Source organism: Emydura macquarii, unplaced genomic scaffold (genome assembly GCF_026122565.2).
Source record: "Emydura macquarii macquarii isolate MOO-44397 ecotype Brisbane River unplaced genomic scaffold, CSIRO-AGI_Emac_v2 contig_2205, whole genome shotgun sequence".
NCBI classification, from domain to species: Eukaryota; Metazoa; Chordata; order Testudines; family Chelidae; genus Emydura; species Emydura macquarii.
Genome location: NW_027132342.1, coordinates 34,360,257 through 34,378,842, shown reverse-complemented (window position 1 = coordinate 34,378,842; position 18,586 = coordinate 34,360,257). Strand labels below are relative to the sequence as shown.

The window sequence follows — 18,586 nt, the reverse complement described above, 5'->3', positions numbered from 1 at the left end:
ATTAGAAAAAGGTCAAGGAAATTCAGTCATAAATTAAATGGAAATAAATCACTAAGAGCCATAAATTACCACCAGATCTGAGAGATGAATCATAGATGATCAGTTTTGCAAAAACATTTTCTAATCCTAGGGTTTTATACTGACACCCATTAACATAGTCTCTGAGTGGCTTTAAAATTAAGTAGATTGGCAAAACAATGTGTCTAGTGAACTTCATAAACTCTTCGGCTCTTCTACCTTCTGTGGTTATGGAATGCCAGCTTGTTGTTCCTGAGGGTTTCTTGTGGTGGTGGAGAGATGTTGTTGTAAAATACAATCTAGTTACACTGGAAATAAAGATACCATTGACCAGAAGGGAGCTGTAACATTTGCCAGTTGTGTCAATCTTCAGCGAGGTGTCACCAGCACCATTCCAGGCAGCTGGTGAATTTCAATTAGGAAAAGACCTTGATGTCCTGTCATAGCAGAAGAGGTGCTACCTAGGGCAGTGAATGTTTAGTGACTGTTTATGTGCCGGTGAGGGTGGCAGACAGAGGCTCATAGTCCATCTAGGCAATACAAATCCTAGGGTTTATTTTTCAATAAGGAAATATAGAGGGATTCAGACTGAAACTAAAAAATAATAGAAGGAGAAAAAGCAGTGCAGCAATGAGGAGCATGGGGCATGATCACTAAACTACTATTGCTGCAGTACATCAGGGAGACTAGAGGCCACTGATCTATGACTTATGCTGGAAACATCTGGCTTTAGTACCCAAACTGAGTGAGCCCAAGAATGTCTTACCTCCATTCCCCATTCTTCAGCGGTAACATCTTAACCCAAGGCAACAGGGTTGCACTATTCAATTAGGCAAAACTCTTCCTCCATAGTTGATTATTCTCATAAAGAAGGTGGTGACCGCTGCTTTTTAAAATGAGTGAAAGTGGCATTTAGGTCAGCTGTTCAGAGAACTGCTGACTATGACTATTGAGGTGTGACAATCATCCTTTTCAGTATGTATCTTACATTATGCTTCCCATCTGCAAAGGAATTCCCAAACCTTTATTGCGGAAGTAATTGTGTGCTCAGAAGCAGAACTCATTCTATTTGAGACTCATGCCATTAGGACCTGTATTTCTATCCAGTGTGTAAATGTAAAAAATGAAGCTGAGGGGTAGGATGGGAAGGGAAAAAAATCCCAGAAGATTTGGGGAAAACATTCTTAAAGTAACTAATTTTAGGCACTGAAGCTTGAAAATGTTGGTTATAGTCTTAAGAAAAGACACAAACTACCCTCAGCAATGGTAATTACAGAGATGATCTCTTCCACTTGAAGAGTGATCAAAAAGCCAGAACATTGCCAACAGAATTTACAAGGAAAGCCAAAGGAGGCATACTTCCAAGGTCCTCATAAAACAAAGGAATCAATCTGAATTATTCAGTACAGGAATCATAAGGGAAATTAAATAAATACTATCAGATGACATCATATTATGCAGATCACCACTCTTTAGACAAAGTGCAGGATGAAATTGGCAGAGGTCAAATATAATGTTGCCTCACAAAATAAAAAGGATGATGGTTACTAGTGTGGTCAAAGATGTAAATCTAAATTAATGGTGTAAGAGAGAAATAACTATGATCAGGCTACTGTCACATCCACTTGAAGGAAAACATATATTTTAAAGAGTCCTAATGAAAACATCAGTTTTATTAAAAGACAGCATAGGAGAACTAGAAAATATGCCATCAAATGATGTGTTAAACATCACTTCACTGCTCCCATCACATTAGAGTGAATAGACTCCCAAATCAGGAGAAACATTCTTATAACACTGCTCAGTGCTTTAGGCCATGCTCACAGTATGTTTGAAAAAAAGAGGAAAAATCCAGCCCTTGATCAATAAAGCAGTCACAAATGGGATAAAGCATATGTGACAGATATTTAGCTTTTAGCAATGAACCTGGTGAGATGGTTGCTACACAAATAGTAAAGATTACAAAATTACAGTTTTAAAACTGAATGATCAATACACTCGGAGTTTATGACATTCTTCCTTAATGAGAACATAGCAGGAGCCATTTAGGAAATCAATGTTAAAATAAATAATAATAATAAATTTTACTTATATAGCACTAGCTAAGAACCACAAAGTACTTTACAAGCATTAATTAAAGAAATCTCACAAGCTCCATGTGACATAGATTACTAAGCTCCATTGTACAGAGAGGAACTATGGTGAATATGAAGCATAGAGAAGTTAAGGCCAAAGTTTTTCAAAGTGCCATGTAATTGTAGGTATTTCAATTTTTGGGTGCCCAAATGGTTACATCTACTTTATTTTTATTTGCCAGGGGCACTGAGCATGAGCATCTGCAAGTCCTATTAACTTCACCTGGAGCTGTGGGCACTCAGAACCTCTAAAAGTCAGGCCATAGGTGTCCAAATAAGGGAGCCCAAAATTAGAGCTATTTTTAAAAAATTGAGTCTAGGAGACTTGCACACAATCATACAGGAAGTCTGTGGCAAAGATGGAATAGAACACAGGTCTCCTGATTCCCATCCCTGGGCTTTGCCATCACACCATGTTTTCAAGACCACTGTATGATCGCAGGCATGATTCTAAGCACAGCATGGAATGGAATGCTTGTGTCCTTAATCAGCCTGAGTATCTGAAGCACAAGAAAGAGAGATCTAAAAGGAAGTAGATGATGTTAATATAGATGAATAACTGCATAATATACGCAATATAGTGGCTCAAATGCAACTGGCAACTGTACTACAAAGAAAAACAGTAAGATCTTAACCAGTAAATCACAGTATAAATCAGAACATGTAAAAAGACTATACCAAAAAACAGTAGCGCTATACCTGATGTATCTCAGACAATTCTTGGAGACTGTTTGTCTCCTTATGAATGGAGGATATGCTACCTTTCCAGTTTGTCCCAAGGCCTTCTGTCTGCACTGTACTGGAACCATATTCAGCAACAGTTCTTGTCCTCTCTCCAATTCCTAAGAATTCTCTCACACCTCTAATCATCTATTCACATTCTGACAAAGGTCTCTCAACTGAATCTTTTTCTTTTCTTTCAAGATTGTAAACTGTTGCTAAAATCCTCTTGCTTTCCCACTACTCTGCTTCACTTCTTTCTTCAAGCTACTCCTTTATTTTCCTCTCACCTTCTGTATCAAGCTCAAGGATATTTCCTCACATTCAAGGCTTCAGGTAACTCTGCCTCTGTCCACCTCTCCGCTCTAATCTTCTGTTTTTCCTTCTGATGCCTATGCACTTCCCTCATACTATGCTCCTAAATGCCCCTTTCAGAAACAAAATGGGCTGTTTAATAGATGAGCATTTTCCCTTGTTGCTAGTCCCTTCTTTGGGCTACTGGACCAATCTATTCCATCCCAACTATGCAGACTGTTTACTTTCACCAGAGTACTTCTCCTCCTTTTACTGTTGGCTGTATGTGGAAGTCACTTTTGAAAGCTTATACAGAAGAGACAGAACAGCACCTTCTGATTTTCCAAAGCAAGAGCTGCTCAGTTCAAAAAACAAAGTCCCACATGTAACAAAACCTCTTTCACCACATCATCCAGTCAAGCTTAGCCATCCAAGCTGCTAGCCATCATTTAGTTTGAAATCTAAAGTCCCAGCTCCCTAGCCCAGATAGTAAGAAAGAGACAGTTGGGATGGGGGGAGGGGGAGGAGATGGGAAAGGAGTTGATTTCTTGGGAAGCAAAAGGGCTTTGACTGGGAAGTTCAATTATATATTGAATGTGCCACTTACAAGTAATGCAGCTATCCCAATCATAAAACCTCCATAACCACACCGTCAAATATGTACCGTATACACACACATAGTCCCTACCCCTCATCACAACACATACACGATAGCTTACAATATCTTTTAAGATAGAATTTTGAGGGCTGGCCAAAAACCATTGGTTGGGCTTCTGTAGCTTTCTTCCACTCCACCTTTTATACCTGGAACCCCTTACCTCCCATGTATGCCAAACAATAAATCTTGTCATTTAAATCCACTTCAGACACATACTGCTTCAATAGAGCTTACCAGTATTAATCCACCAAAGGGAATAGTTAATTTTAAAAATCCAAAAAGATATCTGCACTGCTTTGAGATGAACCCTCCATCTGATTATCAACTCTATTTTGTGTCTGAAGTGTATTATTTCTCCAATTTAGAATGTGAACCCTTTGAGGCAAGGATCAAGCATAGTGATTGCACTCAATAAATAGCAAAATAATGACAAAAGCCCTCGAAGCTAACTCTATTCAAGTTACAATCAACCCTTGAAGGTCAGTGGTAACTCCCCATATGTCCTCTTCATGAACTGCTCTTCTTGTCCTCCATATAAGGACTCCATATACCCTGCCTTTACTGCACTCTCTTCTATTCTGTTATGCTGCTAACTATAGTCAAAACACCATAGCTAGCAACATATAGCAAAGGAGCAGATAAGAAATAAGTTGGCTGACTAAAATTTGGAGATGAAGAATTCTTAATGTTGTTTTCCAAGCTGCGGAATCCCAGTGTGGAATCAAAACCATGGAGTAGCAAGAAGCAACACAAGTGATGTTAGGAAAAACCAAAAATAAGGCACATGCTACTGTCAACATGTTAAAAAAAGCTCTTGAACTGATTATATTAATACCAACATTTTCTTTTAATTTTATTTGATATACAAATGCTGAGAGCATTATTAGTCCACTCCTTGAGTTTGCTTTGGCAAAATTTATTTTATTTCCATTGCTATGAAAGAACATGATATTTTTTACTGGGATTAATATATTTGGAATAAGCTGTAAGTGTCCATAGCAGCTGGACAATTTTGTCAGTGATTAAACTGCTGAAATGTTGGGATGTCTGGTTAAAGGGAAAAAATCTATTCCTCAAAATAAGTTGAATGTGAAAACTGATATAGTAAGGGTAAGCATTTGTCCATAGTTGTTCAGTGAATATAAAAAGTATATTCAACACTGATTTGTCAAAAAGTTGGCATAAAGGTTATTTCAGCTGAATAGGGTTTGTCTACACACAAAAATTATAGCGCTTTAACTATACCAGCATAGTAACAGTGGTATAACTCCCTAGTGTGTCTGTAGCTATACTGGTATAAAAGTGATTATACAACATAGCTCATTTCCCTATGGCAATCTGTGTAGACCAGGCCTAAGATTCAGAGAACAGAAATGCTGGTTAGAAGGCTGTGGATACATAGTAATGTATGAGATAGTAATACTTAGCTCAGTGGCACTGATGTTCAAAATGCATATTACATTAGTGCTCAGAAGAAGTGGTCAATACTGCAAATAATAATGTGTTAAAATAAAAGCAGTGCATCCTCAGAGAACAAAGGCCCTGATTCAACACAGTACTTAGCCATGCTTAAGTTTCCACATATTTGAGTCCCATTGACTTCAATGGCACTTAAATATAAGCTTAAAGTTAAGCAAATGCTGAAGTGCTTTACAGAATTAGGCCACATACAGTTGGGTTACTCACAGTACTTTTAACTAAAAGTGACTAAATATGGAGGTTTTATGGGTCAGATTCATCTCTTGTATAACTCCTGGTAGAGGACTGGGAGTAGGCTAATGACTCCCTCTTGTGGAAAGAACAAAGTCATTACAGACTTTACAACCTACTACTGCTCAACTCAACAAACTCAATCCAACTCAAATATATCTAGAAAACACATGATGATGCAAAGTGACCATACCAGCAAGGAAACTACTCTACTGATGAATTTGCTCACTCCTAAATTCATAACCAAATTAGTACTTATAATGTGTGGACATTATAAGAGCCAGGTAAAATGGTCCAATAACATAAGAAAGGGGCAGATATACTAGGCCTAAGTGAAATGAGATGGGTAACATCAGGACAAATAGCTTTGTTTGCTGGAAACATCCTATTATATTCTTTGCTACCAAAAACCAGTAACGTACACAGAGATGGCATGAGTCTAACACTATCAAGGAGGGCAGCCAATAGCCTGATAGAATGGGCACCAGTTTCAGAAAGGATACAGCAGTATGATATACATCGAAGTTCCAGAAAATGTCCATTATTCAATGTCATTCACCAACAAATCAAGTTCACCCAGAGGAAAGAGAAACCTTCTTAGAGCATCTACATAATATAATAGATAATATAATAGATAAGTTCCTGAAAAGAGATGTCCTCCTAGTAATTTGAGATATGAATGCTAAAGCAGCAACAATGTCAGGGAGGTAATTATGAGGAAACAAGGCTTCGATGAAAAAATGAAAACAGTGAAATGGTTGCTGATTTTTATGGAATGAAAACCTTATTGCAAGAACTATCTTCCCTTACTGTACTATTCGTAAGATAACTTGGAGGTCAGCAAATTAGAGAACAGGGATCCAAACTGATCATATTACAATTTGGCACACATAGAGAAGAATTTTAGATGTATTTTGCAGGAATGGGACAGATGTGGGAACAGACCATGCATTATAAGTAGCTTAATTGAGAATAAAAATAGGAAAAAAAAAAACAGATCAGAAAAGCAGAGATGCCAACCTTAACAGATGACAATATAGCAAGGGTTTAGAATTGTGCTAGCAAATGATACCAGATGCTTGAAGGTGAAGACGATGGAACAGTAGAAGGCAAATGGAAATGGGTAAAGAAAACTTTCACCGAAACTTGTGAAGAAGTGCTGGAATTCAGGAAGAAATACCATAACAAATGGTATTTGAGAATACACAGAAGAAAATAAAAGAAAGATGCAAAATTAAACAAACTGAATCAAGCAAGAACAAGAACACAGACAGTGACTTCAGGAGGAATATATTGTAAAGAACAAAATGGTTAAAAGAGTACTAGGAAAAACAAATGAGATTTTTATAGACAAAATGGCAACAGAAGTACAAACTGCTGCAATACAAAATGACATGCAGAAAATGTACAATATCAATGGACAGCTGCCAGGAAGAAAAACAAATATCAATTGAGCAGTCCAAGACAATGAGGGCAACTAAACAATGAAGACATCAGAATAATTAAATATACGGAGGCAATACTTTAGTCAGCTGCTGAATGGTGATCCCCTGGCCAATCCCCCACACATAGAGGAAGAAGATGATGTGGACATCAAGCTATAACCTATCACCAGAGTAGAAGTACAGACGGTATTCAATCAGTTAAAAAGTGGAAAGCCACCAGATCCAGATAACTTCCTAATGGAGGTTCTCAAGGTAGATTTGAAGAACACAGTGGACATTTTGATAGGCCTCTTATAAAAGATATGGAAAGGAGAAAAAATACTAAATGAGTAGAAAGTTGGTCATATAGGGAAGCAGCCATAGGAGACAGTGCAAAACTTTGAGGGACATTCAATTTTTGTCTATCCCAAGCAAGGTATTTACATTCTTATTCAAGACAAAAAAGAAAGCAGTAGATTCAAGGTTACAACAGGCAAGGTTCAGACAAAGGAACAGGCAAGGTTCAGACAGGAGACAGGAACAGGCAGGGTTCAGACATGTATAGATTAAATAGTAACTGTACATATGTTCATAAAACTGTTGAGCGACTGGCAGTCAGAGCTTTACATTAATTTTATGCAAAACAACGAGAGTTCTGTGGCACCTTAAAGACTAACAAATGTATGTGGGCATAAGCTTTCGTGGGCAGAAACCCACTTCGTCAGATGCATTTGATTCATCAGATGCGTCAGATTAATTTTATGGATTTCCAAAAAGTCCTTGATACAGTGGCTAGAACAGTTTTATGGAAGTTGCTATGTCATTATGGAATCCCCTGAATGTCCTCCGAAGAATCAAGTGTAGTTGTGGTCATGTCGATCCTAGGATATTACAGAGAGAAGATGGGTGAGGTAATACTTTTTATTAGACTAATTTCTTTTGGTGAGAGAAAGAAGCCTTCGAGTCACACAGAGTTCTCACCAAAAGAAGTTGGTCCAATAAAAAAATATTACCTCATCCACCTTGTCTCTCTGAAACATCAGGTGTTCATCACATACATACAGGATTAGTTGGACCATTGGAATAACCCAGTATTGGAATCCCTATGTCCTTATATTATTTTGCTTTCTTTTTACATATTTAAGTTTCCTAAATTACATTTCTGGACATCTACTTCACCCTTCTTTGCAGTACTTTATTGGATTTAGTTCACATGTTGTCATAGAGTATGAATGTTTGTGCTCTAAGATACCATATACACTTACATTCTTTTCTTTTATTTTTTTCCAAAATGTTCTTCTTTTGTTAGTTTTGTAAGTTAGGCATTTATTTCTTGTTGCATGTTGAAGTTTTTCAGTTTCTGTTTGTGCTTAACGCACATGAATTGCGGATCTAGTTGTCATTAAATAGAATAGATGCAATGTTTTATGTTCTTGTAAAACTACTGTTACTGCCAGCTACTGTTACTCCACAGGTTATTTTGCAGTTTAAAAATATGCAGTATACTGTACACGTTCCCACATTTGTAATCTTATTACACAAAATTCCAACTGTATCTCTTCTAAGTATTTTTCTCTTTCTTTTATGTTAAGCAAACCAGTATTCATGTTAAGATTCAAAAGAATTAATTAATTAATTATTAATCTTGCCAACTGCTGTGGTGGCTGGATCTATGATAATGGAAAACTAAAATACTTCAAAATCCCATTGTAAGGACCAAATTATAATACCCATTGCCTTCAGAACTTGAAAATCATCATTTGGTTATTTATTGAGTAGGAGTACAGAGATTCATAGAATTAAGGCCAGAAGGGACCATAATGATCATCTAGTCTGACCTCATGCATAACACAAGCCAAAGAACCTCATCCACGTTCTGCATCAAGCCTATAACTTCTGTTTGAGCTATAATATATCTTTTAGAAAAATAACCAGTCTTGATTTAAAAATGTCAAGTGATGGAGAATTCAGCACATCTCTGGATAAGTTATTCCAGTGGTTAATTACCCTTGCTGTTAAAATATTTTTATAGTCTGAATATGTCTAGCTTGAGCTACCAACCAATGGATCTAGTTATGTCTTTTTCTGTTAAATTAAAGAGCCATCTACTATCAGAAATCTATTCCCCAAATAGGTACTTGTAGACCATGATTGGATAAACCTAAACTTTCTTCTGGCTAAATTAAATAGACTGAGCTTCTTAAGTCTTCCATTTATAAGGCATGTTTTCCAGACCTCAAATCATTCTTGTAGCTCTTTTCTGAATCCTTTCCAATAATTCAACATCCTTTTTAAAGTGTGAACATGAGAAATGGACACAGTATTCCAATTGTGGTCTTACTAAGGCCTGGTTCATGCTACAGGATTAGGTCAATGTAGTTAGGTCAATGCATTATCAGCGCAGACACTGCATTACTTACATTGACTGTTACTAGCCCCATAGGGACTGCTTGGTCACCACTGTGAACTCCACTGCTCAGGGGCCAGGTGGACAGGAAGTCATCCCTCCCCTTCAAAGCACAGCACATTTTTAAAATTCCTTTTCCTGGTCCCTGGCTTGGCGAGCATACCTAGCAGCTCTCCATTGTTGTGTGCAACTACCCAGCTGATCACACTGGCTACACAATGCAGACACACTCCTGCCGGGAGTACACAGGAGGTGGTGGATCTCCTAGTTCTGTGTGGAAAAGAGGCTGTGCAGGCACAGCTCCGATCCAGCTGTAAAAATGTTGACATCTATGAGCAGATTGCTTGGGCCATGGAAGAGAAGGACTACAATAGGGATGAGCTGTGTGAAAAGCCAAGGAGCTGTGGCAGGTGTACCTGAAAGCAAGGGAGTCCAACAATTGATCTTGTGTGGAGTCACAGACCTGCTGCTCTTATAAAAAGCTGCATGCCATCCTAGGCAGAGACTCCACCACCACCCACAAGAGCCCAGTGGTTACTTCTGAGAAGCCCAAGTCACAGGCCTCTAATGTAAATAGCGAGGAGGAGGAGGAGGAGGACGAGGAAGAGGAGAAATATGGGGAACAGGCGACATCAGCATGGCAAGCCAGGACACGTTTTTGACTTCACTGCAGTCCTGCCTGTCCTGACAGTCGAGCATGAGCGAGCCTGATGCAGGTGAAGGAACCTCTGGTAAGTATGCAGTTTGCTTTGAAATTACAGGGATGGAAACCCTAAAGTAGAAGGACACATCTGTTGATTTACTCTTTTTTACTTGTGCTGGAAGAGGTAATGAAACAACCAGGACAGATAGAGTTGCTATCTGCTTTTCATTCCCCTCTAGAGATAGACAGAGGGGGCCACATGGAATAGTTTGTTTATGTGCACTGGGATGTTCTGTGAATCCTCTGTAGAAATTGAGTTGAAACTTTTCTGGAGGTACTCTGTAATCCTTTATTTAAGGTTTCTGGGGAGGGCTGCCTTATTTCTTCCACCATGGTAGGACACTTTCCCACCGCCATTCAGCGATTACTTTAGCAGGCACTATTGCAGAACACAGGCTAGTATCATAAGGATTTGGGCAGCATCGGGATAGCAACAGCTGTGCTCTCTCTGCCTCTGTTACCCTCAGGAGTGAGATATCAACTAAAATCACCACCATCTGTGGAAAACATCTGTGCCGGTATTCAGTTCCACAGCCTTATATGAATATACTCGTGCCTGTAAACTATCCCCCCCTCATTTCCCCAACCCTCCACCCGGAGGCCCATACTCACTCTGACTGGTGCTGTGATTGATGCCATGCTGTATCAGTCCCAAAGAGAAGTGAGAATGCAGTGCTTACAATTTTGGGGATCAAAGGGCATCAAGGGGGATCCTTGATCCGTGAGGTCAGTATCCAAAGTTTAGATTTCTGTCATAAATACGCTGCCAATGGTACCTCTGTGTGTTGTATATGAAGCTGATGGTACTGCGGCCTTGAGGGTCCCCTTCCTCCCTCCACACCCATGAAATGCCTGATACAGATAAGGAAGAGGAAGAAGACGACTTGGGATGACATGTTCCAGGAGATGCTGCAAGTCTGTGCTGCATCAGAGAATGAGACCAGGGCCAGGAGAATGACAGCATTGAGAAAGAAAGAGTGGGGAGGGGAGAGTCCCAGGACTCAACGCAGGAAAAGGAGAAGGAGATGCACCAGGACATACTGGGGCTTCTCAGGCAGCAAACAGAAATGCTGCAAACTCTGGTAGACCTGAAGGTCCAAGAATCCTGTGCTCAACTCCCTCTGAAGCCCTAACACAACTCAATGTTGGGACCTCCCTACAGCCCCCTCAACATTCCAAGTGGCATTAGAGGCCACTGCACTACCCCTACCACTCCAACCTGGGGGACATTAAAGACAATCACAGCTGCACACACACTGACCTGTGGCAGACATGGTTGGAGTATGTGTACCTGAAATGGAAATGACCATTTTTTCCCTTTGTTAGTTATGTTCTCTTAATTTATTAAATGCTATAAAACTGTAATTTTTTTTTAAATTTGCCTGGTTCATGTTACAGAAAAAAAATCTAGTTTTGGAACATAGTGCATCTTTATTAGTTCACAACATAGGCTGGCGGGTGCTGAGCAGGTCTGATACCCACCAATTTCCTGTTACTTCAATTTGTCACCAAACCCATAACACCAGTCTCAGACAATATTAATAGGTGCACTACTCTGGCTCACTAATAAAATGGTCTTTCAAAGCCTCCCTGAGCCGTATAGCTCAGAACTGAACTCTTCTTACAGCTCTTGTATCTGGCTGGTCAAATTTAGCAGACAGCCACTCCATCTCTGCCCTCCACCCTGGCAGAAACTTCCTCCCCTTTGCTTCACAGATATTATGCAGGACACAGCAGGCAGCTATAACCATTGGGTTATTTTTCTCAGTGAGGTCCAATCTCATAAGGGTTGCCAGCAACCCTTCAAATGAACAAAGGCACATTCAGCTGTCATTCTGCATCCGCTGAGCCTGTAGTTGAAGCCCTCCTTGGTGCTTTCAGTGTGGTCGGTGTACTGCTTCGGGAGCCATAGGAGCAAGGGGTAGACTGGGTCTCTGAGGATCACTATTAGTGTTTCAATATTCCCAATGGTAATCCACCATTGGGGAAAGAAAGTCCCTGCTTGCAGCTTTCTGAACAGTCATGTGTTCTTAAAGGTGCACGGGTCATGCACCTTCACTGACCACCCCACACTGATGTTGGAAACGTATCCCTGGTGATCCATCAGTGCTTGCATTACCATGGAAAAGAAGCCCTTTCTGTTGATGTACTCTGTGGCAAGGTAGTCTGGTGACAGAATAGGGATAAGCATGCCATCTATCAGCCCACTGCAGTTTGGGAATCCCATTGCTGCAAAACCATCCACTATGTCCTGCACCTTGCCCAGAGTCACAGTCCTGCGTAGCAGGAGGTGATTAAAGGCCCTGCACACTTGCATGACAACCACCCCTGCGGAGGATTTCCCAACTCCAAATTGATTCCTAACTGACCGGTAGCAATCTGGCGTTGCAAGTTTCCACAACGCAACTGCCACTTGCTTCTCAGATGTCAACATGACTCTCATTTTGGTGTCCCTGCGCTAGAAGCCTGGAGCAAGTTCAGAGCATGATTCGAGGAATATAGCCTTGTGAATCCAAAAGTTCTGCAACCACCGCTTGTCATGCCAAACCAGCATGACAATGTGATCCCACCAGTCAGTGCTTTTTTCTCAGGTCTACAACCAGAACTCCACAATGAGCAGTTGCTCCATGAATGCTGCCAACAATACTGAATTGTTTCTTTCGATGTCCCCCTCCGAAGAAACATCATGTTCCCTGTGGCTCCTCTTGTGGATCTGCAAATACTGCAGGATCATGTGACCTGTGCTTGCAACGCTCATGACAATAGTGCAGGCTCCATGCTTCTGTCAGAAATGATAGCGAAGAGGCACATGTGGGTTTGCAGGAATTTTGAACAGAGGTTCGAAATATGAGTTGCAGATGAAATTATGAGACTAATACTAGAGAAATTTTCCAGTCTCTACTTTGTATTTTTGATCTCTGTTCTGAATAAGCAAAAATCACTCCACCGTGAGAGCGGATACGTTGAGTAGCATTAGTACGAATTTATGATTTTTTTAATGATGCCCTAGCAAAGAGCCAAGTATGTGTGCATGGATTGGCAGAATCAGAGCTCTGAGGTAAATAACGGTGAGCATGTGCAAGAATGATGGCTACTCAGCATTCTTCTCAGCAGTAAGGGGTGACAGAAAGGTCAATTAGCTGAGCAGCTAGCTGGTCAGGGCCCATTCAAACCAGTTACAACTTGTTTTAAAGGTCAGAGCTGTCAATCAGAATTCTGAGGTAATGGTTAAGTCTGGGCACCTGTGGGTGAGGTAATTGTTTCTAAGAATAGCAAGGTAGATAAAGAGAGAGCTACAAGGTAGCATAAAAGGCCAGCTGTCAGAAAAAGTTTCTGAGTTCAGAGTCTGAGTCTGAGAGAGGCATGTGGGAAGAGATGCGAAGCAAGCAAGAGAAGACAAAGAAAAACCACTGCAGACAGAGAGAATAAAACTGAAGTGAAGTAGAGCTGACCAGAACTGAACAGCAGCAGCAGTGATATGTAAAAAGCAAACATCAATGGATTTATAGAATAAGCTTCATATTCTTTTAATTATAGTTCAGTATAAGTCTAGCATAGGATAGTATACAGGGTTAGTGTGTGTGTGTTGATAAAAATGCATAAATTCTGTTATTAATTGCAACATATCTATGTAAACTTTAAAGCACTTTAAGATCTGCTGTCAGCAATTTGTTGCAAACTGGCCACTTACAACATTTAGAACCATTTAAACTATATGCAATTGTAGTTTAAGTGCTCTTTAACTTGCAATAACGGACTGTGTTTCAGGGATTTTGTGCCTTGTTTAGACTTTTTAGATCATATTGTAGTAGGGATTATTAATTACATCAATAAAAAGATACTTTGTTTTGGAAAGAATACTGCCTGTGTCAATTACTTTATTGAAAGGTTCTTTTTGTGTCCTTTAGTGTTTCCTTAACAACCCCAGAAACTTTTACCTTGGGAAGACAGGCTAAGGGGGCACTAGGCAGGTCATTATAGCAACATCCCAAAATTCATTTTTTGAGGTAACATACTCAGAATGTAACACAAGAACTGTATACAATCGTAACAACTTTAGTTCTCCCCAAATTCTTACTCGTAAGTAACATAATAAAACACAATAGAGCTACTTATGAGTGTAGTACTTATACAAGAAGCTATTCATATATGGATAGTTTTGCAGTATTGGAGCCAATCCTCCATCCTCTGAAGTCAAAAGAAATTCTGACACTGAGTTCAATACATACAGGATTGGGTCCTCTTGTTTGTAAACAGGAGTGCTTTGAAGGCAGGTAAAAGATACAATTCTGAAGAGGTCAATGGGCACTCAAGAATTTGTGAACAAATTTGAAGTTTCTAGGTCTCACCGTTTTTGAGATATGATGCATCAAAAAAGCATGATGATAATTTGCCAGTGTTGATTTACTTCTAATTTTTCCAGCTTCCATACCTCAGAAACTTAAATGTAAAGAATGAGGGGGGATGGAACACACGCAACCCCAATTACACATAGGCTATTGCCTTTCTATAAAAATAATAGACCCCATTTTTTGCTGCAATGTTAAATATTGAAATGTATGCTTCTAGTGATCTTGTCCATTTTTCCTCCTCTCCTCTAAGAATGTACTTTAATTAAAATATATGAAATGGATTAAATCTACTCAAACCACATAAAGCTTAGAATATTCAGGTATTTATGTGGAAGAAATGCAGAATTGTTGATGAGGTGAAACCCTGCCCTTCCAAACTGGGGCTAGGGAACATGGATGCTAATCCCCCTATCCAGCCTCCCATTTCCTTCAGTCACTACACCAACCTTTGAGCTGAATTAGTGGCCACAGCCCTTTTGTGACCTGAAATATTTTTATTTGGTTTAACAAGACATTTCATTCCAATAAAAATTTTAGAAACTTTCCATTTAGAATTTTTTCAAAAAATATGCATTCCATGAAAATATTTCTACTTTTTGTCCCAATTTGAAGCAAAACAAAAAAACAAACAAAAAAAAATGTTGAAATACTGGCATTTTGTGAAGGATTTTTGCTCAGCTCTACTTGAAAGCATGGAGCTTAGCATGGCTCAAAACAGAAGATGTGGCTGGCAAAGGAAGTAGGGAGCGTGATGCTTTCAGTTTGCTAGGAGTACTCTGTTCTTGAGGAGTCATGTCATTCACTAGCTTAACAAAAGTGCATATATTTGTCAACTAGTAAGAATTTATAAGAAACGAGGGCATAGACGCTTAGCTTATATTTAGAGTACGTCTGACCCACGCAGATTACATAAACAAATAAAGATGCACGCACATGTAAGCTACTCTTGAGAATACTACTGCAGCCTGCTAACACTTACCCTCCCCAGTGTTGTTCATTACCTTTGGATGTATATATATACCCCCATCTGATTTCTATTTCTTGCATCTGACAAAGTGGGTTGCAGCCCACAAAAGCTTATGCTTGCAGAAATTAAATTTGTTAGTCTTTAAAGTGCTACAGGACTCTCGTTGTTTCTTCTGAAAATGGAACTTTCAGGATACCAGGTAAATACAACTAGTGCAAATTAAATGTTCATATGTAGAAATGCCAATAAATAAATACATTCATAAGTAGTGTTTTCTTTGTTGTAAGTAGAATTAATGTCACTATCCATCACTCCACTAAGCAAAATTAGAGAACAGCAGTTCTACTCATGTCAGCAATCTGCCAAATGCATATTGTATTTGCATTTTACTGGGTAGCAAAGAAAGGAGGAGATAAAAATAGCTTCATGGATGGCTAAAATCAAATTCCAATTAAATCTTGTTCTAAATTTCTCATTTTTTTTCCTTCTATAATCTCAGAGGCAAATCCTTTGTCTAAATTCCATACCTATGGTTATCTCGTTGCTCTGATATATTAAGTCCTGGAAGGACTGGACCCAAACTTTCTCCTCCTCCTCACCCTGGGTTACTAGGAGGGTATTGTTTCCTTCACTCTCCCCTCCATATTGGTAATCTGGAAGGAAGCACCACACTTTTCTCTGTCTGGTTCTCCCTTCTTCCTGGCGACTGGAGCATTATGCTTCTGCAGGCTATTCTGGCAACTGCTTTTCCACACACACCCCAGTGGGATAAAGAGAAACTCTTTCCTACCACTTAGATTCTGAATGGTCCGCACACTGTTCTGGCTGGTACTTGCAGATTACCAATCAGCAGAACCCCAAAGTACTGGTCATTCATGATGTGCCAATAATACCAGAACTGGTTTACAACAAACTTCACCTCCCACTCCTCCTGTGCAATACCCTATGCACCACACCAGGTGTACTTTCAAAAAAGCAGAGGATCTGTTCATCTGTTTTCCATTTAAACACAAATATTTTCTCATAACCAGAACTTCTAGGTAGACAATCTTATATAAAGTGCAGAAACTGCAAAATCTTATACCTTGTATAAAATGTTATAAGACCTTGAGTAAGACCTTATAAAACATTTGTATATTGATCGACTAGCACAGTCTTCTATTTGTGTAATTGATGTGAGGTGGACAAAAGGGGTAAATATTTTTTAAAGGAGTCCTCAGGTGTCTCTTGGAAATTATTTTGAAAATTAGTAAGGCCTGGTGCAAAGGCAAAAAATTTACTCTTTGCAACTATTTTTATGAGGTCCAGAAATGTGTGTTCTCTGGCACAGATTGAATAAAGGGATGAACTCCACCAGAAGCAGGGAAATCAAATCACCACAACTTCCCTTCAAGTTAGCAATAGAATTATCAAGGACAGATTGCCAGGAACCTCCTCTAGGGTAGCACTGGTGTTATTGAGGAGAGGACACAGCCTCCTAATCCTACAGAAATCTGTTGGTAACTCACCTTGGGGTTAAAACTTACTGGGTGAGATTCTGTCATCTAATTATAATCAAGAAATAATAATGAATTAATTGGAATAATAATGATAGACTATAGTATGAGTTTATTAGAAACTATTATAAGAAATTGTATTTCACTGCCTACAAGGGAATTACAGTTGCTGTGGACACTGTGCTAGCACTTTGAGGGACACAACATTATGGTGGGTGAGAACACCCTACCTAGCCAATCATGAAATAACTAATTCAAATCTGAAACATAGGCATGTATATGCCTCGAGACTGCTGTCTTTATTTTAACAAGAAGCCTCTACTTTTTTAAGACGAATACGTGCAGGCACAATTAGGTGTCTAGAAGTCTAAGTCCTATGAACTGCAATCACAAAAATGGATATTCAATAACTTCCATTTAAATATCAATCTCTATATAATAAACACAATTTTTAGAGGATTTCACTTGGTATCACAGACCAAGCACCAGTGACCTGAGCAAAGGACTCAGAACCTAATATCTAAACTGTTTTTCATATAAGCCACCTCTGAGACCTTGGCAAAACACTCACTCTAACTGCATCAACTTCTCCATTTGAGACATGAGAACAGCAATGCATACTTAGTCCCCCAAGCATGTCATGGGAATTAATGTACTGTTTCTAAACATTTTGAACATGTAAAACACTACACAGTGCTAAGCACTATTGGTATTATTTAGTAGTTTTTTGGGTTGGTAGTATGCATCACTTAAAAGTAATAAGAGAAGGTTTGGAAGTGGAAAATCAGGCAAGAATTCCAATAGAAAGTCTGAAATAGAAGAAGATCCACAGACATTTTGTATATTTCTGCCTATTAGCTGCAGGAAAAAAACTAGATTTCTAGAACAGAGCAATGGATCTATTGGTTTATTAGTTCATAGCCCTACTGGTTTTCCCAGAGACCAGTTTAAAGGATTTTAATGGCGTTTTCTGGAATTTCCAGGAAAAAGGTGATTCATGGTGTACATTACCATCATTGTCCTTCCCCTGAATTTCCACTTATAGTGAAAAACTTTAATTTCCAGATGGGGCCACATAAAAGTCACACTGGCAGAGGCTGCCCAGGGAATCTGCCTAATAAGCTCCTCGCTCAAGTGTCCCGCTCATGTTCTGGGATGTGCCAGTCATCTCTGGCGTCTGGGGGAGGACTTTCTACACCCAGGGTCCAACAACATGGGTTTGCTTGATGGAACAGAACTGGGACCAATATTTGAATCTGATTATTATGTTAATTTTAGTTTCAATATTTCTCTCTATCTTGACTCACTAATAAAAAACTATTTTTTTATACCTTTTCATGAACCTTTTGCCCTGGCTCCATTCCTTCAATATGTTCTGATTCAGCAGGCCCTTCTCCAGATGCCATTTTCCTTTGAATGTGTGCATTTTGTTCACGTAAAGCTACAATCTGTGAACAAGAACATAAATAAATGGTTAACGTCATAGAAATCACTAAACAGATAAGCATGAAATGTATTAAGGTCTTGATCCAATCGTTGCAGACATAAGGAGTCATCTACATGGCTCCAATTACAGATTTGGGGCATAGATTTGTAAGGGATTTTTAAAAATATTGCCATTATTAATAAATAATAAAAATTATTAGGGCAAAAACTTATTAAAATGATGTTTAAATATTACTGAGTATATGACATGAATCAA

At 39.1% G+C, this 18,586-nt stretch overlaps 1 protein-coding gene across 2 annotated transcripts in view; it reads right to left on the bottom strand.

The window, feature by feature from the left end:
• The window catches only part of PPFIA2 (PTPRF interacting protein alpha 2), a 534,766-nt gene that overhangs the window by 118,936 nt on the left and 397,244 nt on the right, over positions 1 to 18,586 (bottom strand). For both annotated transcript variants that reach the window (XM_067559878.1, XM_067559879.1), the window contains exon 7: positions 18,216 to 18,332. In XM_067559878.1, coding sequence (XP_067415979.1) covers positions 18,216 to 18,332 — 117 coding nt within the window. The remainder of the gene's footprint in view (positions 1 to 18,215; positions 18,333 to 18,586) is intronic.